The following is a 27,988-nucleotide window of genomic DNA, read 5'->3' on the forward strand; positions in this document are numbered from 1 at the left end:
GCCACTGTAGCTTTGTAGTTTTGATTACTGTAGCTTTGCAGTACAGTCTGAAGTCACGGAGTGTGAAACCTCCACCTTTGTTCTTTTTTTCAAGATTGCTCTGGCTATTCGGGGTCTTCTGTGGTTCCATATAAATTTTAGGATTATTTGTTTTACTTCTGTGAAAAATGTCATGGGTATTTTGATCAGGATTGTATTAAATCTGTAGATTGCTTTGGGTAGTATGGACATTTTTACAATATTAATTCTTTCAATCCATGAACACAGGATATCTTTCCATTTATTTGTTTCATTTTCAATTTCCTTCATCAAAGTTTTATAGTTTTCAGTATATAGGTCTTTTACCCATTCTAGTTCTTGATATTTTGCCTGTGATCTGTTATTCTCTGTAAAGCTTCTGGGATCTTCTCTTTACTCATGTCCTCCAGATCTGGGAAATTTTGATAATTTCTTCCCTTCTTTTTTCTTTGTTCTCTATTTCTGGAACTCATATTAGTCAGATGTTGGGTGTCCTAAATTAGCCTCTGATTTTTTATCCTTTTTCTCCCATTTTGCATCTCTTTATCTTTTTGTTCTACCTTCTGAAAGAGTTCTTCAACTTTATATTTTAATCCCTCAATAGAAAAATATCACTTGGCAATCATATTTTTAACTACAAAGAGGTCTTTCTTGTTTTCTCAATATTCTTTTTTTTTTATTCTTATTTTATGGAAGCAACATTTCCTGGTTCTTTCTGAGGATATTATAGTTGTCATTGTTGTAGTTTTCTTCTGCTGCCTGCATTGTCCCTATTTTCCCTAAGTTCTTTTTGTTTGTTTGTTTTGTTCATTTTGATCTTTTTCTTTCACTAGAGGCTCCTTCTAATGTTTAACAATCACTGGTTATCAGTTCACATTTAAGAGTGAGGCACTGAAAAGTGAATTAGAGGTTCTATATGAGGGTGACTGCTGACCGGTGAGTTCCACGACCTGGTTCAGAGTCAGGGAAACAGGCCATTTCATTGGGGGACCCCCACATGGCACCATCTGTAGGTCCTTTCTTTGGGTTAGACAATTTCTCCAAAGAAGAATCCGATAATCTCCTGCCAAGGAAATATCAACCTGGCTGTCAACATCCTGGAGGCTAAGCTGTGGAGTGTGGGTTGGTAGTAGGTAGAACACTATTCAGTATTTAGACTTTCACTTGCTCCCCCTTCTTTCAGTGCAGAGCCTTGCCCCAGCCTCAGCTGTGCCAGATGCCCCACGTCCAGACCCTCTCTGATGACTTCTCCAGAGAGCAAAGCTCCCGTCTTGTCTTCTGCTGGTGCGGGGGCCCAACTGCTCCTTAGGAAGACCTTTTTAAACTAATCTTTGGAAGCACATTTTACACTTGAATTCCTGAGCCTCTCTAGGTTTTTGTGGCTCAAACCAGCCTCCTCTCCCACCGAATGCACAGAGATAGGGAGATATTCATTTCACTGGAATTTAAATAAAAAGCTCTCATTGAAAATGCTTTGATGTTGTGGTACTAAAATAGCACAAAAATCACTGCTGTCAGAGAGATATGACCTGCTGGCCAATTTGGTTAGAATAATCTCTGCTCCTCTACTCAGGAGTAAGCAGCACACATCACCCCCTCCAACGGCTCAAAGGTTCTCAATGCCAAGGTCTACAGCCCTTTGTGCATTCTATGGGCTCTCTAATGACGGAGGCTCCCAACAGCACCTCTGTAATAAAACCCACAGTACTCCTTACCATCAGGAGGTAATTGCTCAATGGCATGAATCATCCCTGGTTGACTTTCTTACCCCCACGAACCCTCATGTTTTTCTGCTCATTTAGGCTGAGAGATTAGAGGAGGATCAGCCCCATAGGAGTAAACTTCCTGTTCTGAGTCCAACCCTGTCATTCTACTGGCCGTGTTCTTCTTGCCTGTGGCTTTATCTTTGCCTCATGGAGAGTAGCATACACAAAAGAGGTAAAGGGTTGAGATTGTGTGTGTGTGTGTGTGTGTGTGTGTGTGTGTGTGTGTGTGTGTGTCCTCAATTATTTTGATGAGGTAAAGGAGGATGAACACTTAAATAAGTATCATAGCAAACAGAGAAGCAAGTAATTAATTCACTAGCACTTAACTATATGAACATGAATTATATTTTATAGTCATGTACAATTCCCTTAGGATTTAAAATTGTTTTTCAAGAAAACATTCTCCTCATTTTGCATAGGATGAAATGAAGCTCGCAGAATTTACTGAAGTGTGCTCCAAATAGATCAGTAATGTTTTTAAAGTTTGAAGTCCGTAAGAATGGATATTTACAGGAGAAGTCAACCCCTTCTTTTGGATATCTTTCAATTCTAAGCGGTACAAATACTTCCCTGTTGGGCTTCCTTCTGGATTTTCTAGCTTAAAGAAAAAGAGGTTGGAAATGTGACAGATTTAAGATATAACATTTCTTTTTACTACCAGATGAATATCCCTCCTAATTTTGAGCTTGGTCTTTTACTCTTGCCAATCCTTTTTGAGAGGTCATGTCAAAATTTCAAAATATCTTTTGAGATACACAACATGAAGCACACAGACAAATCAATAGGAATAACATGCTAGACCTACCTGTTGAAATAACACGTAACCACTGCCCCAGCTATAGTCATTTGCTGGCATGCAAGAATGAATTCACTAGTCCAGATGAGGCCAATTAAATGGTACCACCACATATACCGAATGCCCGAAAGAGGTTTATATTCCACTTGGCCGCCTTCGATGACCTGTGCAGCTCCTAAAGTTTAAAACACAAACATGCTTTATACCTATGTTTTCCTAAGTATGGAAGAAGGTTCAACAGGCCATGCTTCCTCATACCTGGGCTTTGGCATTACACAAAACACAGATGCCAAAGTAAATTTTGAAATACCCACCATGATATAAGATCTTCATAGCAAAACTAAAAATTGAGCACACACATTTAACTTATGAATAATATTAACAGGGATAATTATGATGACTGATTGGCAGACAATCTGCAAGACACTTGACCTATACTCTAACACTCGCCCCACTTTACAGATATGAAAACTGAGGTTTGGAAGAGTCAAGTGTCTTTTGCAAAGTCTCATTGCTCATGACTGGTGGAGGGAGAATATAAACCTGGACACACTGGACTCTAAAACCCATGGTTTTTCTACCACAACACTTAGTGATGCAAATAAAAATTATGTTGATGGAAGCCCACAAAGCCATTAGGACTCTGTTATAGAACCCCACTTCACCAGAAGTTTAGACTTAATAAAAGAGGCAAGGATCTTCATTTTTTCAAAGGGATTCATTTCAGATTTCATTTCAAGAGCAAACTCTTCTAGGACATTTAAAATATCTACTGGGCCTCAGTGTTAAGCTTCTAGGTTCAAATCTCAGCTTCACCCCTTTTTGGGTAGCTTGGGGCAAGTTATTCGGCCTCTTGGAGTTTTAGTATCCTTATCTGTAATACCCATATGCTGGTGGTAGTTCAAGAGAGAGTAGAGTGGGATTACCTGGTCAGTGCTGGCCCAAAGAAATATCACTACGTAAGTGATAACGATTTTTATTATTATTATTAAATTTCAGGAGCACAACACTGTATTAAAGCGAGGCCAGTGACGCAACCCCAGCAATGCTCTGCCATTCACTGGTTATACCCTGCTTTATTTGCTCTCATCTAAAGAAGCCTTTGAATTAGCTCTGCAATTCAATTCAATTCCATTTGGATCTAGTAAAACCAAATCCCAGCTCTGCAGCTGCATTTGACCTCTAGGCGTCCTCTGCTGTGTGTTTTAGATAAACTACTGTGAGAAAGAAGATGGCACTTTGGCTCTTTGGCAAAACCTACAACTTGAAGAAAATTTAAAGATAGTTTCGTATTTCCTTTCACAGCTATCAATTGCTTTTAGGTTCATAATTCATGCGTCTTTAGACATTCACAATAGGGTCTGTGCAAAGGAAGTGGGAGAAGATAATCATGCTGTAGAGCAAACCAATTCCACAGACTAAGGCTGGTCTTAGTAACTCACGCTCTGTGTTCTGCTGAACAAGAGTCACATTGTGAGAAATAGTGCAGCAGCTTGGTTTACAGAGAGAAGTTAATATTTTATTGAACAGTGGGCTCATTCTGGCTTGGAAGCAACCTCTGATTCAGGTAAGGCGCTGATAAATGCTTATGCTTTTCCAAAATGGGTGTGTTTCAGAAAAGCATTCCCAATCCCAAACGAGGTGACCCCTCACAACTAACAAGCAAGTGTAGGTAGATCAGGTGAGTGGAGACTTGGAGAGCCACTCCTGGAATAGCAGAAGTGATGGGGCCAGTCAACATGCACACTGATGCCCCCACAAGGTCACCAGTGATGGGGACAGACTGCAGTTTGCAAGAACAGGTCTACGACATCACACATGGTTCGGGGGGTGGACGACGTTTCCAAAGAACAGGAGGGATGATTTCCTTGACAGACAAAAGGCAAGTAAGTACAAAGGCCCTGGGTGCTAAGGGGGGATCGTCTCTCCTTGGGGCTGCCCTGTGCTGCCAGGGGCACATTCACATACATCCCAGCTTGGCACACTGATGGCGACAGTCAGCAAGTAGAGAATGGCTAAAGGGATAAATCATGATCCACGCAGGCCTTCACACCCTTGGCATTCTGCACAGAAGCAGAATTCATAAATTATTCTTGACTGCCTACTTGCTTTTGAACATCTTTACTGAAGCCATCATCTACTTATTTTTCTGGTTCCATTATACCAGACTATTTAAAGGTTGTCCTTTAGGACAGGGATTTTCAACCTCTCAACGTAGCAACTGGCATTTCGGGTCAGATAATTCTTTGTTAGGGGCGGGAGGGATGGAGGCCTGTCCTGTGCATCGGTAAGATGTTTAGCAGCTTCCTTGGCCTCTACCCATTAGATGCCAGGAGCTTCTTCCCTCCCCTCCTCCAGTTATGACAACCCAAAATGTCTCCAAACATTGCCAAATGCCAGGTGGGGGACAGAACTGCTGCTTGAGAACCACTGCTTCAGGCAAACATTCTCCGAAGAATCAGGCGCTCTGGCTTCAGGAAGAAGCTTAGGGTGGGGCAGGCGTGTTTATGCGCACAGGACTGCCCTCTCCTGGATGGCTGGGTCGGTGCAGGCAAGAGCCTCTCATCAAAATACCAGTCGCTTGGTTACTAAGGACCATTACCATATAGCTACCACTAAGCGTAGCTAACGCGCGTGGGAACTGGATCCCAAGATAAGATTGATCTAGGGGGATGGCGGTGGAAAGGACACTGAACTGGAAGAGGGCTTGGTTCCAATCTCAGCTTTGACGTTTGTGATAAGCAACCTGGGCCTCGGTTCTCTTATTTTAAAGATGAAGTGGGCAGATGAGATGAACTCCAGGGCAGTAGTTATACAGTGTGAGAGTCACGCAGGCTGAGATTCACATCTCTGTTCTGTCTCCTAATGGCTGACCAACCTCAGGCAAGTTATGAGGTTGTGGGACATTTTAAAATCTCTGTTTCATCATCTGTAATCTGAAGACACTAATACCACTCCCTTGTTGATTCCATCTAGTCTCACGGCTCTAAAAGCCATACACATAGCTGTTACGAGGATTAAACAGGTAGGTGCTTAGAACAGCGAATACTATATAAGGTCAGCTATAGTTGAGGTACAAGTAGATATGATTCCGGTTCTGGAATGAGCAAATATTTATTCAGCATATACTGCATGCTAGAATTATGCTGGACATGAGCTATCAGGGGAAAAGATGAAAAAGGCAAACACAAAAATCAGATATCATCAGAGTGAATATCACATTTGCTACATTAGTTTATTCATCTCCCCTTCTTCTGGACTGTTTATAGTTCCTCCTCCAACCTCTAAGAGTTTTTCCCATCCTCGCGCTCAGTCAGTGGCCTCACTTCCGGTTTCTCTGAGAAAACTGAAGCAATCGGAAAATCTCTGCTAGCACCTACCCCCATCTCTACCCCTTATCGGCATGTGTCCATAACCGGACCCCCCCTTAATATGATAAACTGTCTGTGATCCTAAGGCCAACCCCTGCACTAGGCCCCCCTTTCTCACCTACTTGAAGATATCACTCCAGAAATTTTCCCTCTCTTTCTTGCTTCATCAGAATATTCCTCTCTACTGAATCATTTTTAATCACCTCACATCTTTAGAAAACAACCCTACTTTTTTTTGTGTGTGTGTGGTACACGGGCCTCTCACTGTTGTGGCCTCTCCCGTTGCGGAGCACAGGCTCCGGACGCGCAGGCTCAGCGGCCATGGCTCACGAGCCCAGCCGCTCCGTGGCATGTGGGATCCTCCCGGACCGGGGCACGAACCCGTGTCCCCTGCATTGGCAGGCGGACTCTAACCATTGAGCCATCAGGGAAGCCCCCAAACCCTACTTTTTGACTCCCTTTCCTCCTCCAGCTTCCTTTCTATTTCTCTGTTCCTATTTACAGCCGAACTTCTAAGACTGTCTCTTATTCTTTCCAATTCTTTTTTCTCCACCTTTCTCTTAAACTGCTCTAATCCTGATCCAGCCCCCACGCTTCTCTGAAACTGCTTTGTTTCACTTCCATGTCGCTAACTGCAATGGTCAATACTTAGTTCTTACCTGATTTGTCAGCAGCACTTGACACATTGAACCCTTCACCCCAATTCCAGGACAGCACATTTTTCTCCTCCTGCCCACTGGCTGCTCCCTTTCAGTTTCCTTTCTTTATTCTTCCTCGTCTCCAAGACCTCTTAACATTGACATGCTCCAACGCACAGTCCTTGAATTTCTTTTCTATCTACACTCATTCAAATCTCATGGTTTTAAATACTATTCATGTGTTCCCCAATTCCCAAATGAGGTCTATAGCTGGCCCTCTCCAGAAACTTCAGACTCAAACAGCTAACTCCCTACTTGACATCTCCATCCAGCCGTCTAAAAAGCATCTCAATCAACACAACTAAAAAAGAACTTCTGCTCTTCCCCGAAAACACTCCAAAGTCTTGTCCCATCTCAGCTGATGGCCATCCCATCTTCCAGTTGCTCAAGCTAAAAAAACCTCAGTTTTATCCCCAACTCCTCTTTCTTTCACACCCTTCATCTAATATCCGGAAATCCTTCAGAATCTGATATGTCACACCATGTCCACCATTACAACCCTTTTCTAAGCCACCATCACCTCCTCCCTGGAGCACTGCCATGAAAATGTAAGTCAGATCATGTCACTATGCTGCTTAAAATGCTGTAATGACTTCCCATTTCAGAAACAAAGTACCTATAATGGCCTACAATGCCCCAGGATCTGACCCTGTGCTCTCTCTGACACTCACCTGAACCATTCTCTCCCTCGATCAGGTCACTCTCACTGAATGGGCCTCCTTGCTGTGTCCCCAGCACCTCTCCCTCTTGCTGTTCCCTTTGCCTAGAACATTTTCCCTTCCTTTGCTTAGTCTCATGGCTCTGCCCTCACTCCCTTCAAATGTTTGCTCACAAATTATCTTCTCAACAAGGTCCTCCCCGGTCACTCAATTCAAAATTGGACCCCCCTCCTTAAGCAGTTCCTATTACTCTTCTCTGCTTTATTTTTCTCCTCACCACTTATCAACTTTTAATATACTATAAAATTCACGTACTCATTTAATGCCAATCTCCCTCTAGCTTCCAAACTAGAAGGAGAGCTGTATCTCCAGCATCTGTAACAGGGTCTGATATAATAAATGTTCAATAAATATTTGTTGAATGAATGACTGTATGAATGAATGAACCAACCTTCCTCAAGTAATACATCCTATCATAGAGATTTGAGACAACTTTCTAGACGTCTTCCTAGAGATCATCATTATATCCCGGAGGAAAGGCATCATGCAGCTAGCTATAAGTCTGGGTATTACAAGCAAGCTTTAAAGCATTTTGAAAGACTGAGGTGCTACTGATATCATATTAACGATCAATGTAAATGGCAGTTTCTCAAGGGAGGCAGTCCAGTTGGTTGGGATAATTTCCCAAAGGATGCAGGCCCGACTTAAAAGGGTTCCATATTCTGGCACATTCTGTGCACTTGGCCTTGTCCAGCAAACGGGCTCAGTGTTCTGCTGACACCCATCCTGCCTGTGCCTCCTGCTGGTTCAGCTTCTGCTCTGACAGCACGAGGGTTAGGGAAAAAGAGAAGAAAATCTCACTGACAGCGCACCTGTGGTTCACCTAGTTCCTTCTGTGTATACATCTCATTTAACACAACATTGATGTGAATTCACTTCCTGACTCAGCACACACTTAACTGAACTCACTCAAGGGCTGTGCACTGACCGCAGAGACAGAAAGACAGAGACACAGTCCAGGCCCTCCAGATGTTCATTCTCTTGAGGGAAGACAACACACATGTCATTATCTTGCATTATTGTTTTTTATAGACCTTATCACTACCTGACATCATCTATTTACTTATTTATGCTCTCTTTCCCCACTCACTAGTACCTTTATCTGGTTCACTGCTGTATCTCAGTACCCAAGCCACATAGCAGGCATTTGAGGAATATCCGTTGAAAGAATGAAGAATATAAAAAACGCAGGGAAAAACGAAGAAGAAATATCTAAGTATGCCTGGGCAATTTATAGGAGATTTTCCAAGAAATATATTACTCAAAACAAATCTTGGATAATGACTAGTTTTCCATGAAGTTTTGGGGAAAAAGTTGGGGTGAAAGTTAGGAAGAGGAGCAGATTCTAGACAAAGACCACAGCAGGTGCAAAGGCACCGGGATGTTCACGGAGATTGTTTTCCCTCACATTTCCCCACAGGGACCATAAACTTCTGAAAAGCAGGGGCTGTTTTAAATTTCTCCTGAGCAATCTCCCTTCCCCCTGTTCCTAGGACAGGACTGGGCCACTAGGAAACTTTTGTGAAATAACTTTACTCATCTTCTAGATCTCTGATAACTTAAAAAAGGACAATTTTCTTTTAGACTGTGTTCTCAAATGTAACATGCAGAGCAGAGAATAAGCCACAAAGCTGAAGCGAGTGCTAGACATTGTCTAGTTGACATCAGTTCCTAATATAAGGAACACATACTGTCCCTTATCTGCAGAGCAAAGCTCTGGTGCCATCTCAGCCTCCTAACATCATTATGAGGCAGCCTGGGGAAAGCACCATTTTCCCACTGTATAAAAGGAAAACATGAAGCCCAGAGGATTAACATACAAGGAAGGCCGGAGCCATCCTGGATCCCAGGTCCCTTGACTGGAGACCCTCTGTCTGACCTTGCTGCCTCCTTTCCAAGCATGGTCCTTTGCCTTTAAACACGCTGAGCACATCCCTGCGATGACCTCTTCTAACTGCAGTACCACTGGGAGAGAAAGCCCCCCCTTCCCCAAATGGGCCTCTTTCTTCTACTGTTCCGACTGTGGGGCATCCTGACCACCTTACGGTAACTGGGGGTCATCAGATCAACTGGGCTCTTTCCAACCTGCCAACTGCACCTACTGGATTCCCAAGGTTATTTCCGTTTTCCTGTAACTACGATTTTCACTGGATTTAGTAGTCACTGTCACATTGCTGGTGGCAGACAAGTCCCAACTGACTCGTTACCATAATTACTGAGGGCCTGGTTATGCTCCACTGAAACAATCCTCAAACAAGCCAGAGTTTGTCAACTAGTTAAGAGACTGATTGACAGTCACTAGAGAAACAGCTCATCAAGAAAATGGCAAAAAATGATCAACCTGAAGTTCACTTTTTCTGCATTTTCTTTTCTTTTTCACACATTAAAATATCAACTCATTCAATCATCTGACACAATAAAAGTCTTCCAGTATTTACCCACTGAGGACACCCCACAGCATTGGGAACATTGGGTGGAGACTGAAGAGAGAGCCTGAGGGTCCTGGGACTTCCTGAGGGACATGAAATGAGAGAGTCAGGTGCTGTGCAGGCATCTCTCACCACCCGGATCACCTGGGCACCTGCTGAAGATCAAAACAAGCAGCAGATGACCTGCCTAGGCCCAGAGCCCATCGTCCGGGCCCTGCATGAAAAGGCCTGTGAAGTCAAAGGGAGTTCTGTGCGCCTGGGTCAGCCCACAGGTGAGTGGAAAGAAGAGGCAGGTGGCCTAAGGGCACGGCGGGTCTGGTCTCTATGGCGCCCAGCCCCGGGGAAGGGGGAGGGCAGTCGCTCTGTGCGACACCCTCTCCTGTGAAGCGGGGCATCACCTGCCCACAGACCCCTACAGTAGGCCCTGGGCACCCGGTGTCCTCTTCTTGCCCTTCAGCTCCTCTCACTTTTGCTCATTGTGCTCCTTCCACAGATAGAGACGGGCTGCGCTTTAACATGTGACCCTCTGATGTGTTGCCTTCGGCCCTACAGAGCAGCCCATTCTCTCCCGGCCCCTCCTCTCAGTCCTGTGGTTGAGGCTGTTTAATGTCCCCAGGCCCTGGGCCCAGCTGGGGCCGAAGTGGGGGAACCGAAGGACAGCCCTACTAGCAGCTCACCCCCAAGCTGGCCCTGGGGCGTGCTCCTCTCCAGCTATATCCCCAACTCCCAGGACCAGCTCTCGCCTTGCCCCCGGTGAGCAGGCTCCCTCCTGAGCTTGGACATGACCCCACTAAATCCCCTTTGCCTTTTTCTGTACTTTCCGATCTTCTGGTAATTTCCAGCCCATCCTCTGAGAAGCCTTCCCTGACTCGCAAAGGGGGTTGGAGCCTCACTGTGGTGCTCCACAGCTCCCCAAATGTCTCCTCTTGCGATGCTCATCCGCCTTTGCCATCCACACCGTGGGGAGAGGTCACCACTCTTCCCCAGCGCCTTGCCAGGGCCTCGTCCCCCCAGTGCTCACCTAACGTCTGTGCATTAAAGAACGAAAGAACGTGTCCTGCTCCAAATCATTGAGGGTTTAACCACAGAAACAATTCCCTTCACTCAGACTCAGAGCCCATAACGACAGCGGGGCGGGCAGCTGTACCCTGGAGGCTGGAGTAGGAAGGTCCCTCCCTGGTCTTGAGCTGTACTTCCCAGGGCCTCACCTCTCCTCTGTGATTCTTTTTTTTCTGTGGTACGCGGGCCTCTCACTGCTGTGGCCTCTCCCGTTGCAGAGCACAGGCTCCGGACGCGCAGGCTTAGCGGCCATGGCTCACGGGCCCAGCCACTCCGCGGCATGTGGGATCTCCCCGGACCAGGGCACGAACCCGCGTCCCCTGCATCAGCAGGAGGACTCTCAACCACGGCACCACCAGGGAAGCCCTCCTCTGTGATTCTTTAGGGCGAGGGCCCAGCACCACAGTCCACCACCAGGGCGTCAAGCCCTGCCACCTCCTGCCACACCTTGCTCCCAGCCTGATCTGGCTTTAGCTTCTGGCCCTGTCATGTTGCCCTCTGGCCGCAGGTCCCAAACACCACATTACAGGCACAGCTTGCATTCACCAGCTAGCTGCTGTGGTCACAATACTGCTTCAACTTGAACAGACAAACCCGAGGAGGTCTAATTTGATCTCCTAGCTTTGTATCCCAGACACAAGGGACATGCGACGTAGTGGAAAGAGCACAGGCTCTGTTCTAGAGCTCTGGCGTCAGTAAGAGCCATCACACTTTCTAGCTGGACCTTCAGCAAATTGCTTTCTCAGAACCTCAGTTTTTTTGCCTGTAACTTGAACATAACAACACAGGCATGGAAAGGGGGTTGCGACACTTAAAGGAGAGAACATAAGACAGCACCTAGTGCAGAGCTTAGAATTTGGGAAATTTTCAATAAATTCTTGCTTTCCTGGAGGCACTGAAGCCATTGCTTCCCTTTCCGCCAGGACTAAGACCACATCAAGGGAATGAGCTGGAAGATGCTTGTTCAGTGTTGCCCTAGTTAAGACTTCCAACTGTCCTGTAATTTCTGTTCTTTCATCTTTTCTTGGTAACAGAACCTCTTATTTTTAGGCTGTGCATGGCCGCCACCAACGAAATGACATTTCCTGTCCCCCCTTGCACAGAGGAGTTGCCATGTAACTGGGATTTGGCCAATGGGTGTAGGTGGAAGTGTTGTCATGACTTCCCTGCTACCTTCTTCACAGCCCAATAAGACAGGGTGGTTGGAACTCGAGTGTCTATTTCAGCTCTGAGGTGGAAGCAAGTGGTAGGCTGTGCAACAAGAAAAAAGGTGCGTGGGTCTGTGACCCCTGGCAGCCCATGCTGGCATGGGGTCTCCTCCTGTGGGCTTCATTTACATGAGAGAGAAATTGCCTGTCACCTTGTTTAAGCCACCGTTTTGAGGTTTCTGTCACTCTCACACAAAACTCATCCTGATTGATTACTCTCCTGTAATCAATTTGAACAAGGTTACCTGCTGGATAATTATCAGAAGTGCATTGCAGGCCTTCAGCAAGCTTCCAGAGACCCCCGACAGAAGAGACTGCCCCTAGAGCATCTCTAAGCTGGAAACATGGGCTTTCGAGGGCTTGGACCTCCCGAGAGCTGGCTGCCCATCTTGAAGTAATCTCCATGGGGTCAGCTGACTCCAGAAGAGAGGTAAGAGAACCTAGTTTACTAAGAATCTACTACATGTAGTTATTCCTACATATACAACTGGAGCCTACAGGGAACAGAATAAACTTGATAAACATTAAGAAATTATGTTAGCCTGTTGCTTTGACATCTGCTGTGGTTCTTATCTGCCTGGTGAAAGTCTCCAAAAGCAACTTACTCTTCTGTACTCACATCAGAGTATGAGTTTGGGCCTTAACTAAATCAAATTGAGGAGTGAGTGAGAGAAGATCTAGAGCAGTATCACTCAAGGTGGGGGCCACAGACTAGTGGCCTGGGCTCACCCTGTATGTGATTAGCCCACAGTGAGATAAGGAGCTCGTGCCAGAAGTTAGGTCAGCTGCATCACTAGGCCTATCGTCTCATTCTGCTGACTTTATTTTTCACAGCAAGACTTTCTTGATGGAGGAAGTGATGGAGGGATAGACATTCTGGCATAAGCTCCTTATCCGGTGTCAGACACCCCTTTGAATAGCACTGTTCTAGAATGTGGTTGCTCTCTTACAGGGATCCAAAAAAACATAACCTTACCACAAACCAAGTGAATCAGAGTCTCCGAGGATGGGGCCCAGGCATCTGTATTTTAGTAAAGCACCATAGCTGATTCTGAGGAATATCTCTGGTGGAAAACCACTGTAGAGATATGACAGCAGAATGGAGGGTAGTATTGTCTTCTCAGGAGCAAAGAAATGTGAACATCTGTGCACACTTGCTTTAAACTTAAGCTTGTTCTGAGCACAACGTTTTAACAGGGTCTTTCCTGGGTTCTTTTTTTCACATACTGATACAAAAGAGGAAAAAGAATTTCCTGCTTCTTCTCCCATGACAGAGACCCAGGCACTGTCACTGTTGGCATCAGATGCCTTTAGCTGCATGGGAAATTCGGTCCTTACAAAAACAGGCCAATGGTTCCAGAATGGTGAGGCCTTCCGTGCACGACTCCAGGGTGACGGACCCCACTCCCACTGCCCTTACCTGCAGTTCCCAGGCTCAGGAGCACGGCCACCCAGGAGACCCAGAAGAAAATGAGGATGGTAAACGTCCACAGTGGCTGGAACAGCAGGAAAGGAGAGTTGCTGATGGCTTTATTTGTGACTCGGAGAAGTTCAACTGTCAATTTTATTCTCTTTCTGAGGACAAAAATCAAGACGAGCAGAACTGCCTGGTGAGAAAGGGGTTAAATTATTCAAAATAATGAAGAACTGAGATGAGCTGAAAACAGACCCTAATATTTTATTGACATCTCAGCAAACAACTCTTTTAAGATAGTTACTCCCTACTTTTATTATAATAGAAGAGCCATATTCTCAAATACTAACTGAGCATCTACTATGTGCTGATACTTATGCTAGATCCTGCTGCTACAACAGTGGACAAGACACAGCCCCTGCTCTAAAGGAGCTTGCAGTCTGGTCAGAGAATGAGAGAAAACGAGAATAAGGTCCTCTGGGGTCAGGGAACCGTCTATTTCTTTTTCCCTCCACAGCACCCAATATGCTCAGAGAATGCGGAAGGACTGCAGAAGGTCAAGGGAACACAAGTATGAGGGAAGAGGACAGTGATCGTGCCTCAAAGCAACCTTCTGTGCCTCCTCCTCTGCTGGCTTTGGCCTCCCTGTATATAAGTATCATATTAAAGAAACAAACCTCCCTCTACCCTCACACCGCGGCCCAGCCACCGTCATCTCTCATCTCCTTCACAGGCGAGCTTCTTCAAGTTCTAGTGCACACTAGCCATCTGCACGTCCACACCTGCACTCATCCTTCAGCTGCCTGTAAACCTCCGGACCCCAAGCCTCTCCTGAAACTGCTCTCCCCAAGGTCACCTCATCTGACCTCCTGAATGTCAAATCCCACAAACATTCCAGATCTTGTTTGACCTCAGCATGGCGTGTGAATCTCTTGTCCCCTCCTCTTTTCCTAAAACTTTCTCCTTCGACTTCTGTGACTGCTGTTTCCTCTGGCTCTCCTTCTACTTCTTCAGTTGCTATTTCTTGGGATCCTTTGGGTGGTCTCTCCTACTCCTCTGTGGTTTTAGAATCCTTCTTAGATGCTGATAACCTTTAAATAAAAATCTCCAGGATCCAGTGGTTAGAACTCCACGCTTCCACTGCGAGGGGCACGGGTTTGATCCCTGGTTGGGGAACTAAGATCCTGCAGCCAATTAAAAAAAAAATCTCCAGCCTCACCTTTCTCTAGGTGCTGGATGAGTAAGCACTTCAGTTACTGACCAGGTGTTGGGTGTCCTACAGTGTGTCAAGCTCAACTTGTCCTGAACCAAATTCATTATCTTCATACAAAAACTTATTTCCCCTGGACTCCCTACTCCAGTGGCCCTAATTTTCCTGGACTCTCCAAGAAAAAATCAGGCTCCTCTCTTGCATGCTTCCATCTTATCCCATACCTACCCTACTGTAGCACTCAACATACTCTCCTGTAGATGTTTATTGCCTGCATTTCACATTACATCAAGCTCCTTGAGGGCAGGGCCGTCTGTTACTGCCAAGGACTGGCACAGTCCCAACGCACAGCACAATCTCAATCACCTTGGACTCAGTTTCCTGATAGAGCTCTCAATCTGTCCTCTCCTCTATTCCCACGTTGATGCCACAGCTCAAGTCTCAACATCTCTCACCCAGACCCCAGTAGCCTCTGCACTACCTTCTGCTTTTAATCCCCTTAGCCCCCTACCCCTGCCTCAATCCCTCCTCCAACCCAAGCTAAAGGGATCTTTGTAAAAGGTAGAGTCAAAGATATCATCTCCCTGCTCAAAATCCTTCAACATCTCCCCAAAGCTCCTGGATAAAGATCGAAATCATCATCACTGTAAATCAGGATCTTCCTGGCATGGTCCCTTCCTGTCGAGGGAACTTTCTGCAGGCTCCTCTCTTGTCTCTGTGACCCCTCCCATGCTACTCCCTTGACCTAAGATGCCCTTCCTCTTCCAGCTGGGCTTGGGCACTGCTGCCCTCAGGGACCTCATAATCAAGTGGAGGAAAGTCAGAGGGTAGTGGGATAAACTGTGCAAAACTGCTCCAGGGGTTGGGAACAGGGCCTCCTGCCGTAGCTGTGGGGACTGGCCTGAGGAGCCAGGGAAGATGCCCGGAGGAGACGGTAGGAATTTCCATCTCTGTGTCCTCAATGCCTAGCACAACCAACAAGGAAGAGGGACATTTTTTGTTGTTGTCGTTTTTTACTAAAAATTTTAATGAGGCAAAATGATACAATCTTTAAGCAAATAAACTTGGCTTCTAGCTCCTGAGTGGAATGGGAAAATGTGTGTGTTTAAATGTGTGTGTTTTTCAACTATATTATATATATATATATAAAATGCTCCCCTCACGTTCAAAGTACACCAGGATATTGACCACAAGTGATGAGTTAACTCTAACCCGTCACTTCCCCAGTCTCAAGGGAGATCGGCATTACCCACTGGGGATGGTGCTAGGGGTGCTGGCTGGGCGGGGTGGACAGCAGAGCTGACTCACCACAGGGGTCAAGCCTCAACTTCACCCTTCTGGGCTCTAAGATGCACCCCTAGGCTGACACACTGAGGCGAGCATTCGATGCCATTCATCCCATTTTCTTCATCGCTGCTAGTGGTTTTATTGAAACCACTGAAATAATATTCCTAGGCAGCCCCCCTCATAGGCTGCCATCTCTCCCCGCGTACCACGTCACGGCATTGCTAGCCCTGTAATTCATCTCATCGTGGGGCGTGTGCTACCTTCGTGTTGTGTCTTGCCAGGTCCATTGCTTAGTGCAGGGCCCTGGGCATAACAGGCGCTCAGTGAACGGTGATGGTGACGAAGAAGCTAGGGCTCTTATGAGAACAGCTCCTCAGCAGCAGTCCTTGGTAGAGACCGAGCGGCAGTGACACGTGTGTTAAATGAACGGTGTACGAGCCGCGGTGCGCTTCCTCACACTGCGCTCACAGTCTGTCCTTTCCCTAGCCTTTCGCTTGGTGAAGAGCATTCCCCCGACGCTGGCATCGGGCGGCCATTAATGGCTCCGTGTGTGAAGACAAAGGGAGCCCTGTGGAGGGCTGGGGGTGGCGGAAGGGGAGAAGCGAGCTCTCCCGGCTCCCAGCCCTTCTCCTCCCTGCCCCTAGTGCCAACAGCCCAGCACGCGGCCTGGGGCGCAGGGGGGCCTTTCTTCGCCAGCCTCCTGCACACGCCCTGGCTCAGCTCCGGGCCTGGTCCCGGGACGAACCAGGAGCTTTGCCTTATCGGATACTTGTTCACTGAGATGCAGTTCACGTGACAAACGCAAACCTGACACCTCACTAGAAAGGGGAAAACGGGAAGCCTGTACCAAACATGAGAACCGAAGGATCCCCTTAGAGGAGAGAGCTGAGCTGGTGGGAGAATCTGCCCTTGCTGAAAGATTTAATGGGCGTGTGGAAACCCCGGCTGCCATGCCTGCGTGAAACAGTTAGCAAGCCACACACCAAAGGATGCCCGTGGGCCACCTGAAATCAGTTCCCGACCCTTTCAGGGGCCCTATGATTCCAGAACTGCTATCAGCACCCGGGGAGGGACCAGAATGATTTTCAGTTGCCAACCACCCTCCCCCAACAACCAGGATCTCCAGGCTCAATGCTCTCTGTTTGCCTGCTCTCAACTAGGGAATTCACCAAGGAGGCGGCGGTTCTCTCAAACCAACTTAGCCTAGCAGCCGCACGTCTGGAAACAAAGGGCTCTCTGTGTTCAAGGGCAGTGCGAGTTGTCACAGCCTTGAGAGCAGGGCATCCACTGGCTAGAGGGGTGGCGACTCTCCGCAAACCAGGAAATGGGAACTGTTGTATGTCTGGCTCCCTCTCCGCGCTGCGGCATCCCCCCTATAGCCGCCTGTGGGTGCAAGCGGTTCTCCTGTGTTCAAGGGTAATGAGTCAGCAAGGGTAACGAACCAACCTCTGAGATGGCGGACGTGACGGAACGAAGTCAGAGCGTTTACTCATCTTTTTTAAGGCTGCAATGCATTCCTATGTAGGTATCTCAAATAAAACACAAAGGCACTAGACGTGTGTACACTCACTACACTAACATGTATATACATTCTGCAGTGAAAGAAAACACGTGCTCGTTGCTTTTTGGTTAAAATCTAATTATTTGGATTTCAGAGTTCTGCCCGGCTACTTGATCTACTGCTGGAAGGGTGCTTCTTACCGTGATAACTGTAGACACAACAGCAAACCCCAGCAAACACTTCATGTTCTCCCTTTCTGTGTCCAATTCTGTGCTGAGGTCATTAGTGTAGTCATAATACAGCCACCATAAGACACCACAGACAACTAGAAAGCAAAACACCAGCAGAACTCAGCGTGCATGCCATGAGGTAAGCACCCGCCCCTCCCTTCACACCAGGCGGCCCTGCTCAGGCAGTGGGTCCCAAACCCCTGGGGCTTTGCAGGCACTGACCGGCCCTCTGAAGCAGCTGGATGGGGCCAGCTGAGGACCTGCCAGACCTGGGGTGGCTGCCTGTCTCTGGGAGACGCAGGGAGGTAACTCCTGAACACAGATGTGTCCTGTCAGCCTAGCCCATGGGTGGGGCTGGGTGTGAGCAGGGAGGAAACCACACTGACGGGATGGTGAGAGGAACAATATTAGAGTCTAAAGTCTAAAATTTCCAAGTGAGCTCTGCGGGTGACAACTCCAGGGGCAGCCTGCATATTGGCTTGGCACCTACAAAACTGGGCGGACGCCTCGACATTGCACGTGCTCTGCATTTAGGTACTCAGTACCACCTGCAGCGCATCCACAGGGACGACAGGGAGGTCACAGTCGTCTTTCCTAGCCGTAGGTGGGGAAGGCACCCTCACAAGCCATAGTGCGTGTCCTCCAGCACCTGCACACTGGGCACCTGTGATCTGCAGAACTGACTGTTTAGGGGATGAAACTCCTACGGTCATGCCAATTATTAAAAATTAAAATATCCTATACTAGTTCGGAAACAGCTGCTGCCTTGAGCTCCCTGCATGCCTCTGCCCCTCGGACCTTCTTCCCCGACAACTTCTGGATGGATCCAGGATCCAGCACTGAAAAGGAAAACAGTGGGGACCGGGCAGGGTCTCCGGGACCCTGCCCCAGCTCAGGGCCTGCGTCTCTTCAGATTGGCCGGAGCCTTTGCATGACAATGTGGGTACCCACGGGTGATGTGAAAATTCAGAAGACATCCTTTAAAGCAACGGTCCCCAACCTTTTTGGCACCAGGGACCGGTTTTGTGGAAGACACTTTTTCCACGCACAGGGTGGGAGGTGGGGGGATGGTTCAGGCCATAATGCGAGCGATGTGGGGGGGGGGATGGAGAGCGGCAGATGAAGCTTCGCTCCATCGCCTCCTGCTGTGCAGCCCGGTTCCTAACAGGCCTCGGACCGGGGGTTGGGTACCTCTGCTTTAAAGGGCTTCCAATAGGCATTGGAACTGACTTTTAATGGTGTGGAAACCAGTACCACTCCCCTGGCCAGCTCATCTGAGAGGCGGCACAGTGCAGAAGAGACAGAAGGCTGAGCAGTAACTCTGCTGTGATCTGTGAGACAGAAGCAATCCTGTGGTCCTCCCTGACCTCTCTGGGCCTGGGTCTCCTCATATGTAACATGAGGGAGTTGGACGAGAGACTCTCTAAGACCCCATGTAGCTCAGCAATGCCAGCTTTTAAGTTCTACACTTAATGGAAAGGCTTTTCATTTAATCAAGAAGAAATCTATCAAGTGGAAATACTTACACAGCAATCCCAAAACAATCAGTGCAATGAAAATGTGAACCAGAAGGGTGGTGATGAATCGGAAGGTGAACATCATGGCCAAAGACAAGGCTAGAAAATTAAGCAAAACATATAAATTCTAACAAGCACCAAGGCATGAGGGGGATGATGATGGGGCTGGAATGCCTAAACCTTCCAAAAGAGTGAGGGCTGAGGACTTCCTTCAATCTCTAGATATCTTGGACATCTACCAAACAAAAAAACAAGACACACCCAGGCCCCTCTCTGAAGCATACACAAGTTAGGTCTGTGACAGTGCCACTTCCTGAAAGTGCTAGCATTCTTCTTGACTTAAAAAAGATTTCTTTTAAAGCAGGTATTATTCCCAAAAAACCCTAAACTTTCTTTTTTTCTTTTAAGTCCAAATGAACCATCTAAAATTTTTTATCAAACTTAACTCTTTTAATTTCATAACTTATCTAAAGTTCTAATTTTGTGTTCTCAGATACTCTCATTAAATATGAAAGATGAATGCCTTTAAAAATGAAAAATTTAAGATTATAAGATGTATGTATAAAAATCTGCACATCAGTTTCCAATTCGGGGGTTTTTAAGCCTATGAATTTATTCTAAGTACTTCAGTGAATTTATAAATACTATATTACTTTTTTTTCTAAACAAGAATTCAAGATTACATATAGATATTTGGGTGTAGTGGTTAAGAACATGGGTTTAGAATCAGATAGGTCTGGGCTGAGTCTCAGCTCTGCACCTCTGCTTGGCCAAGCCTCAGACCTCTCTAAGCCTCCGCCTCCTCTCCTGCAAACGGTGATAGGGTTCTGATGAGGTTTAATGTGTTAACAGCAAGCAGGATGTCTGGCCCATCTGGGTCATAAGAAGTCTGGAAGTTACATAACGGTGGCTAGTTAAGCATCCCCAAGAATTCAGGAATTAGTCACCTTTAGGTAATGAAATTATGGAAAACTCAATCTGTAAACTGGCAAAATTATGTTAATGGCTGATCAAAGAGTTTCTTTCAACCTTCCAAGGTTGGGAGGCAGCCGCTGTAAATAACGGGGTAAATAAGAGGCCACTACTATTGCCTACAGCAGCAGAGAGAACTAATTCGTTCAAAGAGAGGGTCGACTCTTAAAGGAGCTCATCGAGCTGAAATAGCAAATGGGAAGTCCAATGGTGACGAGCGCCTGGGGGGGCTGCTTCCAGAAAGGCCGGGAAAAGGCATGATCTGGCTCAAGACCTTGACCCTCCTACAACCCAGCAGGCCTGTTCCTAGGAGGAGCTGGATACATCAGGTCAATGCCCTCTGATGCTATACCCTCTATGCTATATGCAATGATGCACACACCTCCTTCCCTTGCTCACCAAGCAGCCTTGTGATCGGGCTTGCCTAGGGGAAGAGGGCACACGGGCCAGAGGACGTGCATTCCTGGTACTTATCATGGCCAGTTCACAAAGTGGCAATCTGCTCTGCACATCCATCCTTACGCAGAGCTGAGGGGCAGGCCCTGGAACGCGGTCACTCTCTAAGGCAGCCCCACCTAGTGAGGCCTCGGGGGAGAGAGCCAGCTGGCCTCTCCCCAGTCTTACTGCCCCCTGCTCCACTTGAACCTGAAACACTGAAAATAACTACAAAGAAAATATATGAAGTTTTATATTTAAGTCAAGAGGCTAATTTCCATTGTACAACATATATAAGTGCTAGAAACTTTGGTATAAATAGTCACTGAAATAAAATTAATTGAAAATTACCGAAGGCGAGGACACAGAGACCGAGGATTGTGTCTCTTCCTGACATTATTCCACTTAGAATTCGATGGAGGGCGTCAACATCATTGATCAAAACAGATGCAAACAGGGAATAACACTCAGGAGTTTGAGGGATGCATCGATTAAACAAGGGAAAAGACTTGCTAAAAAATAAAAGAATAAGTGGCAAAGATGTTTACTTAATTACTTATCTTAAAAAAAGATGTTTATTTAAAATTCTCAGCAACCAAAATGTATAAGATCTACAATAATAAAAAGAAGTTTAACATCTTGTTTGCAGTCTACACCTTACAAAGCCAGGCATCTGTGCTGCCACAGTGTTCAGCTGATGCCCGGATGGGAAACTGATTATGGAGACCCATAGACACCAGGAACCTCATCTTGCGGAGTGACATTGCTGACTCTCATGTCTGGAACCTCATCTTGGGGAGTGACGTTGCTGACTCTCTTGTCTTGGCCCTTCCTGGATAACAAACTACCAACTCCAACGCAAGAATCACATTTCTTTTAGGAACTATTAGAGATAAGGACTGGCTCAATCAAAAGCTGTACTAATGAAACCACCAGCTTTATTTCTATCCTCTTTAAGAAGACGTAAAAGCCTTGAGAGTTTTGTTACAAACAGAGTGAGTGCTTAATAAATGAGTGATAAATGTATGAATGAAGCTGTGGTTGATAACTGCCTTGGGTAGATGAAAAAGCTGACCTCTTTTGGGGCCCTTCCTGAAATGGAAAAATGCCCAGGAATGTTCATCCTAATGAATCTTAATGAGGCCACACATACCTTCACAGCATCCTGCTCTTCTTTCCTTCTGTGGGCCCCAAACAGTGGAAATAATCCTGATCCAAGAAGTGCTAAATTACCTGACAAGTTGCTAAAACATTAGGCAGTCGCCAACATCGCATTGCCATGAAGGCAAAATGCCTTCTGAAACCCCAGTGAAGCTCAACACGGAACATACAGCAGGATCTTTCTCAGGAGTCACAACAGCATGTGAGAGTTCACGAGTCACTGAATGGTGATTTAAGAGAACAGTAATACAACCGAGCCGTTGTTTTTTTTACATTAAAAATTTTGCAAGTGTGATACATTCACACAGCTCAGATTCCAAAAGGTGCAATAGGATAAACTGTGAGTAACTGCACTTTCTTCTCCTTGGGCCATGGAAATACATTTCCTCACAGGCGACCGTTGTTTTGGTTTCTTGTATATCATTCTAGAGACGTTTTTAGCATACACGAACGTAACAGGAAATTTAAATAGGAGTCTGCTGCTGGGGCTCAAAGAAAATAAAAATTATATCCCCAAATGAGATGCCAGACCCCACCAAGCAGGGCTTGTCAAAAGACAGGTAGGGGGCTTCCCTGGTGGCGCAGTGGTTGAGAGTCCGCCTGCCAATGCAGGGGATAGGGATTCATGCCCCGGTCCAGGAATATCCCCCATGCCGCGGAGCGGCTGGGCCCGTGAGCCATGGCCGCTGAGCCTGTGCGTCTGGAGCCCATGCTCCGTAACGGGAGAGGCCACAACAGTAAGAGGCCTGCGTACCAAAAAAAAAAAAAAAAAAAAAAAAAAAGACAGGTAGGAGAAAACTGGTTATTCTCTTAAACCTTCACCCACACTGAATATAAGAGTGTTGGAAGTTGGAGATTAGAAGAGCATTTTATAAAATAAACTTTTAATTTTGGAATAACATTTTTTTTAACATGTTTATTGGAGTACAATTGCTTTACAATGGTATGTTAGTTTCAGCTTCACAATAAAATGAATCAGTTATATATATACATATATTCCCATATCTCTTCCCGCTGCGTCTCCCTCCCTCCCACCCTCCCTATCCCACCCCTCCAGGCGGTCACAAAGCACCGAGCTGATCTCCCTGTGCTATGCGGCTGCTTCCCACTAGCTATCTACCTTACGTTTACTTTAGTGTTACTGAAAAATTGCAAACATGGTACAGAGAGTTTCCATGGACCTTCACTCACCTCCACCTAATGTTAATATCTGGCATAGCCACAGTACATTTGTGAAAATTAAGAAATCAACATTGGTGGGCTTCCCTGGTGGCGCAGTGGTTGAGAGTCTGCCTGCCGATGCAGGAGACACGGGTTCGTGCCCCTGGCCGGGAGGATCCCACATGCCACGGAGCGGCTAGGCCCGTGAGCCATGGCCGCTGAGCCTGTGCGTCCGGAGCCTGTGCTCCGCAGCGGGAGATGCCACAACAGTGAGAGGCCCGCGTACCGCAAAAAAACAAAACAAAACAAAACCCAAAAAAAACATTGGTGCTACACTATTAACTAAACCACAGTCTTTACTTGGAAGTCACCATTTTCCACCAATTCCTTTTTCCGTTCCGGGATACCACACTGCATTTATTTGTTGTGTCCCTCTTGGTTTGTGACAGTTTCTTAGTTCTTCCCCATTTCTCATAACTTTGACACTTTTGAAGATTCATGGCCAGGTATTTTATAAAATGTCCTTCAAGCTATAAAATGACCCTCACATTTTCTCATCATTAGGCTGCAGTTATGGGTTTATAGGAAGAAAACCACAGAGGCGAAGAGCTATTCTCAGAGGATCACATCAGGGGACACGACAGCAACATGACCCCACTGCTGAAGTTGCCCGAAATCACTTGGTTAAGGTGGCTGGTACCTGCCAGTTTTCGCCACTGGAATGTGACTATTTTTCTCTTTCTACACTCTGTTCTTTAGAAGTGATTCACTAAATCCAGCCTGCTCTCAAGAAGAGGGAAATTAAGTTCCACCTCCTGGAGGAGGAATATCTACACACATTATCTGAGATCCTCTGTAAAGATTTATCCCCTTTCTCCCATTTATTTATTTACTTAATCAGTCATTTATTTATATAAGTATGGACTCATGGATATTTACTTTATCATCAACCCTAGTACGTAGCTTCAAAATTGCTAAATAATACCCCGTGAGAAACAAATTTACCAACTAGAGCACAGTGTTTATGTACAGTATTTTAAATTTTTTGGTGGTTTTTTTTTTTTTGGCTTTAGCTTACAGTATGTAGTCACAGGGTTATTTCCCAAAGTTACCTAGGCCAGCTCCTTTTCTCTCTACCCCCTTCAGTTAGGTTATGTCACACATTTATAATAAGTTAAATTCATTTGTTGTAGTCTACATTTTATCCTGAGATCTCCTGAAACCTTGGTTGATTGTATTTTTTATTTGGATACGGTTGACTGTGTACAGGTGTTGGCAAGTGCATAGACTCACGTACAAGAGCAATTCTAAAGAGATGTTTTTGTTTTTGTTTTGAGAGAGAGAACTGCCATGTGAATCTATCGCTGTCCCTTAGGGCGAGGGATACTACTCCTAAGTCAGATGAGAAGTGTTTCCTGGAAAACTCAGAGGCTTTACAGACCTTAGCCCATGGGTTAAGGTCTGAGCCCTGAGAACGGGGTGGGGCTGGTGTCCAGGACGGCTACATGGACGACTGTGGGGACCTCAGCGGAAAGAAGCTGTGGGTAGCTGCTCAGTGCCTCGGGAAAGGGGAAGGAAGGCCCGAACAGAGGAATAGGGAAATGATCAGCCAGGGCAGAGATGCACTCGACCGTGTAAGGGGCACTGCTGGTGAGAAAGCCCATTGGTGGAACTTTCCAAATAACCTGAAAAGTGCTTCATGGAGAAAGCTGGCTGGAACATCTCCCAAGCCCAGAAGACTCATCCTAGAATCAGTACTAGTCAAGTAAAAATGCTCCTGGCTCCTTCTGTCTTCTCTTCACTTTTGGTGTACCAGCCCCAAGAGTCAGAAGCCCGTTTTAGCAAAGCTGGGAAAGGAAGGGGTGAGGAAGCAGGAGAGGAGAGAGAAGCAGAGGATTGCACCTCCCCTGACCCAAGCCGTCCCCCTGCTCCTGACCCAACCTGGGGGATGGAGAAGCTTCAACTTCCGGTCAAGTTTGAAGTCTGTCACACTGCGCTGAACATTTTAATTCCTGAATTGAAAGTGTCTTTTACCACTTAAAGTGACTGAGTCCTTACTACCTAAAAGTAACCAGAGAAGTCTTGCGAACTGTGTTTTCATTCAGGGGCAGAGAAAAAACTAGTCTGGCTGAATAAATTTAAAGAGACAGAGAAACAAAACTAGAGTAGCTTTCTAACTACATCCTATAGGTTATGTTTGATGTAATGATTATACAGGCAAATATACACACACACACACGTATACATACTTATATGTATATAAACACATAAGTCACACTTATGATATTTCCTTTTTATGGAAAAGGTGGTGCACTGCATACTGTTTTATAGTTTGCTTTTTTTTTAACTTCATACATCTTGTAGCTCTGCTATATTAGAATATAAGAGATTCCTCTTATTTTTACTGAGGTAAAATTTACATATAGTGAAATGTACGGATCTTAAACATACAGTTAGTGGCTTTTGACAAATACATATGTCAATGTAACCACCAGCCCTTTCAAGGTGCAGAACAGCTTTTTTACCCCAGAAAGTTCCCTCATGCCCCCTTCCAATCAATCTCCATGCCTTTGCAGGCACTATTAATCTGATTTCTATAACTAAACATTCGTTTTGGCTCTTGTCTAATCCCATTTAAATGGAATCACATAGTATGCACTTTTCTGTGTCCAGCTCCTTACACTCAGCTGTCACATGTATCAGCAGATCATTCCTTTAACTGCTGAGTACTATTCCACTGTATGAATATACTACCACTTGTTTGTCTAGTCTCCTGTTGATTGCCATTTGAGTTGTTTACAGTTTTGAGCTATTAAAAATAAAGTTGCTATCCAGGACCTACTGTATAGCACAGGGAACTATATTCAATATCTTGTCATAACCTATAATGGAAACCTGAAAAAAAATATATTTATATACATACATATATATGTGTGTATAACTGAATCACTTTGCTGTATACCTGAAACACTGTAAATCAGCTATACTTCAGTTAAAAAAAGATGCACCATCATCAGTTTTAAAAAGCTGCTACCAACATTCGTATATGTCTTTTTAAGGACCTACATTTTCATTTCTCCAAGTAACTACCTAAAAGTGGAATTGTTGGGTCATATGGAAAGCGTATACTTAGCTTTATAAGAAGCACCAAACTTTTTCCAAAGTGGCTGCAGCATTTATATCCCACCAGCAATGGCTGAGACTTCTAGCTGTTCTACCTCCTCACCAGCACTTGATATGGTTCACCTTTACAATGGGAGCCCTTCTAGTAAGCATGTAGTGATATCTCACGGTATTTTCAATTTGCATTTTCCTGATAGCTAACAATGGTAAGCATCTTTTTATGTACCTATTGGCTCTTTGTTTATCTTCTTTTGAAAAGTGTCTGTTCAAGTCTTTTGCCTGGTTTTATTGGGTTGTTTGACTTTTTGTTATTGATTTAAATTAGGGATCAGTCAAATTCAGCCCACCATCTGTTTTTGTACATGAAGCTCTATTGGAGCACAGCACAATCCACTTCTTTATGTATTTTCTATGGCTGCCCTTGCCCTGCCCTGGCAGAGTTAAGTACTAGTGGCTCCTGAGATGATAATGTCCACAAAGCCTAAAATATCTACTATATGGCCCTTTAAAGAAAAAGATTGCAGATGCTGATTTTTTTTTTTTTTTTTTTTTTTTTTTTTTGCGGTACGCGGGCCTCTCACTGTTGTAGCCTCTCCCGTTGCGGAGCACAGGCTCCGGTCGCGCAGGCTCACGGGCCCAGCTGCTCCGCAGCATGTGGGATCTTCCCGGATGGGGGCACGAACCCGCGTCCCCTGCATCGGCAGGCGGACTCTCAACCACTACGCCACCAGGGAAGCCCCAGATGCTGATTTAAAGAAATTCTTTATATACATATTCTGGATTCAAGCATTTGTCATATATACATACTGTGAATATTTTCTCCAAGACTGTTGCTTCTTTTTTTGTTTTGCATTTTCTTAACGGTATCTTTAGATGAATAGAAGTTTTTAATTTTGATGAAGTCCAATGTATCATTTTTTTTCTTTTATGTATAGTGCTTTGTGTGCCCTCTCAAATTTTTGCCTACTTCAAGGCGGCAAAGATATTCTTCTACTTTTCTTCTAGAAGCTTTATAGTTTTAGCTTCTTAGGTTTAGGTCTAGGATCTATCTAAAATTAGTTTTTGTGTGTGGTATAAGGTAAGAGTCCTCAATCAAAATGACCAAGTCATTTTCCCCCATGTCTTCCCACTTATTTTAGCACCATTTGTTGAAAAGGCTTCTTCTCCCCATGAAATTGCCTTGCCACTTTCACTAAAAATCAATTGGTCATGTATATGTTACTCTATTTCCGGGTTCTCTATTCTGATCCACTTATCTGTCTATCCTCATTCCAATACCGCACTGTCTTAATCACTGTAATTTTATAATAACTTTTGAAATCAGGTGTTATGAGCTCTCTAACTTGGTTCTTCTTCAAGTTTTTTTTTTTTGTGTGTGTGTGAACCTATGTCTTTAGCATTTTCTATATTTTTTAGAATAAACTTGTCAATTTCTACAAAAATTATATTGGGGCACTGTGTTGAATCTACAGAACAATTTAGGGAGAAGAGACATCCTAACAACATGAAAACTTCCAATTCATGAATTAGGTATATTTCTCTACTTATTTAGGTGTTCTTTAATTTCTCTCAGCAATGTCTTATCAAAGTTTTCAGCTGAGGGCTCACATGTCTTCTGTTAAATATATTCCTAGGTATTCTATACATTTTTGATAGTGCTGAAGATGGACTTCAAAATTATTTCCTAATTGTTTGCTGCTAATACATAGAAATGTAACTTGACTTTGTAGTTTGCAGATTTGCTAAATTCACTAAGTAATTATTTTGTAGATTCCTTTGGATTTTCTATGCAAACAATTAGGTCATCTATTAATAAAGATGGTTTCGCCTCTTCCAATCTATTTTTTTCCCTTACTTTATTGCAATTCCTAGGACCTCTACTACAGTGGTGAGTAGAAGTGGTAAGAGCATAT

At 45.2% G+C, this 27,988-nt stretch overlaps 1 protein-coding gene across 2 annotated transcripts in view; it reads right to left on the reverse strand.

The window, feature by feature from the left end:
* SLC44A3 (solute carrier family 44 member 3) overlaps positions 1-27,988 on the reverse strand; it is an 84,041-nt gene that overhangs the window by 36,165 nt on the left and 19,888 nt on the right. For both annotated transcript variants that reach the window (XM_082834605.1, XM_082834604.1), the window contains exons 6-10: positions 20,982-21,142; positions 19,233-19,322; positions 17,677-17,801; positions 13,485-13,671; positions 2,590-2,755 (exon numbers count right to left, since the gene is read on the reverse strand). In XM_082834605.1, the coding sequence (XP_082690731.1) occupies positions 2,590-2,755; positions 13,485-13,671; positions 17,677-17,801; positions 19,233-19,322; positions 20,982-21,142 (729 nt within the window). The remainder of the gene's footprint in view (positions 1-2,589; positions 2,756-13,484; positions 13,672-17,676; positions 17,802-19,232; positions 19,323-20,981; positions 21,143-27,988) is intronic.

This window comes from Leucopleurus acutus, assembly GCF_964270905.1.
Source record: "Leucopleurus acutus genome assembly, chromosome: 2".
NCBI lineage: Eukaryota > Metazoa > Chordata > Mammalia > Artiodactyla > Delphinidae > Leucopleurus > Leucopleurus acutus.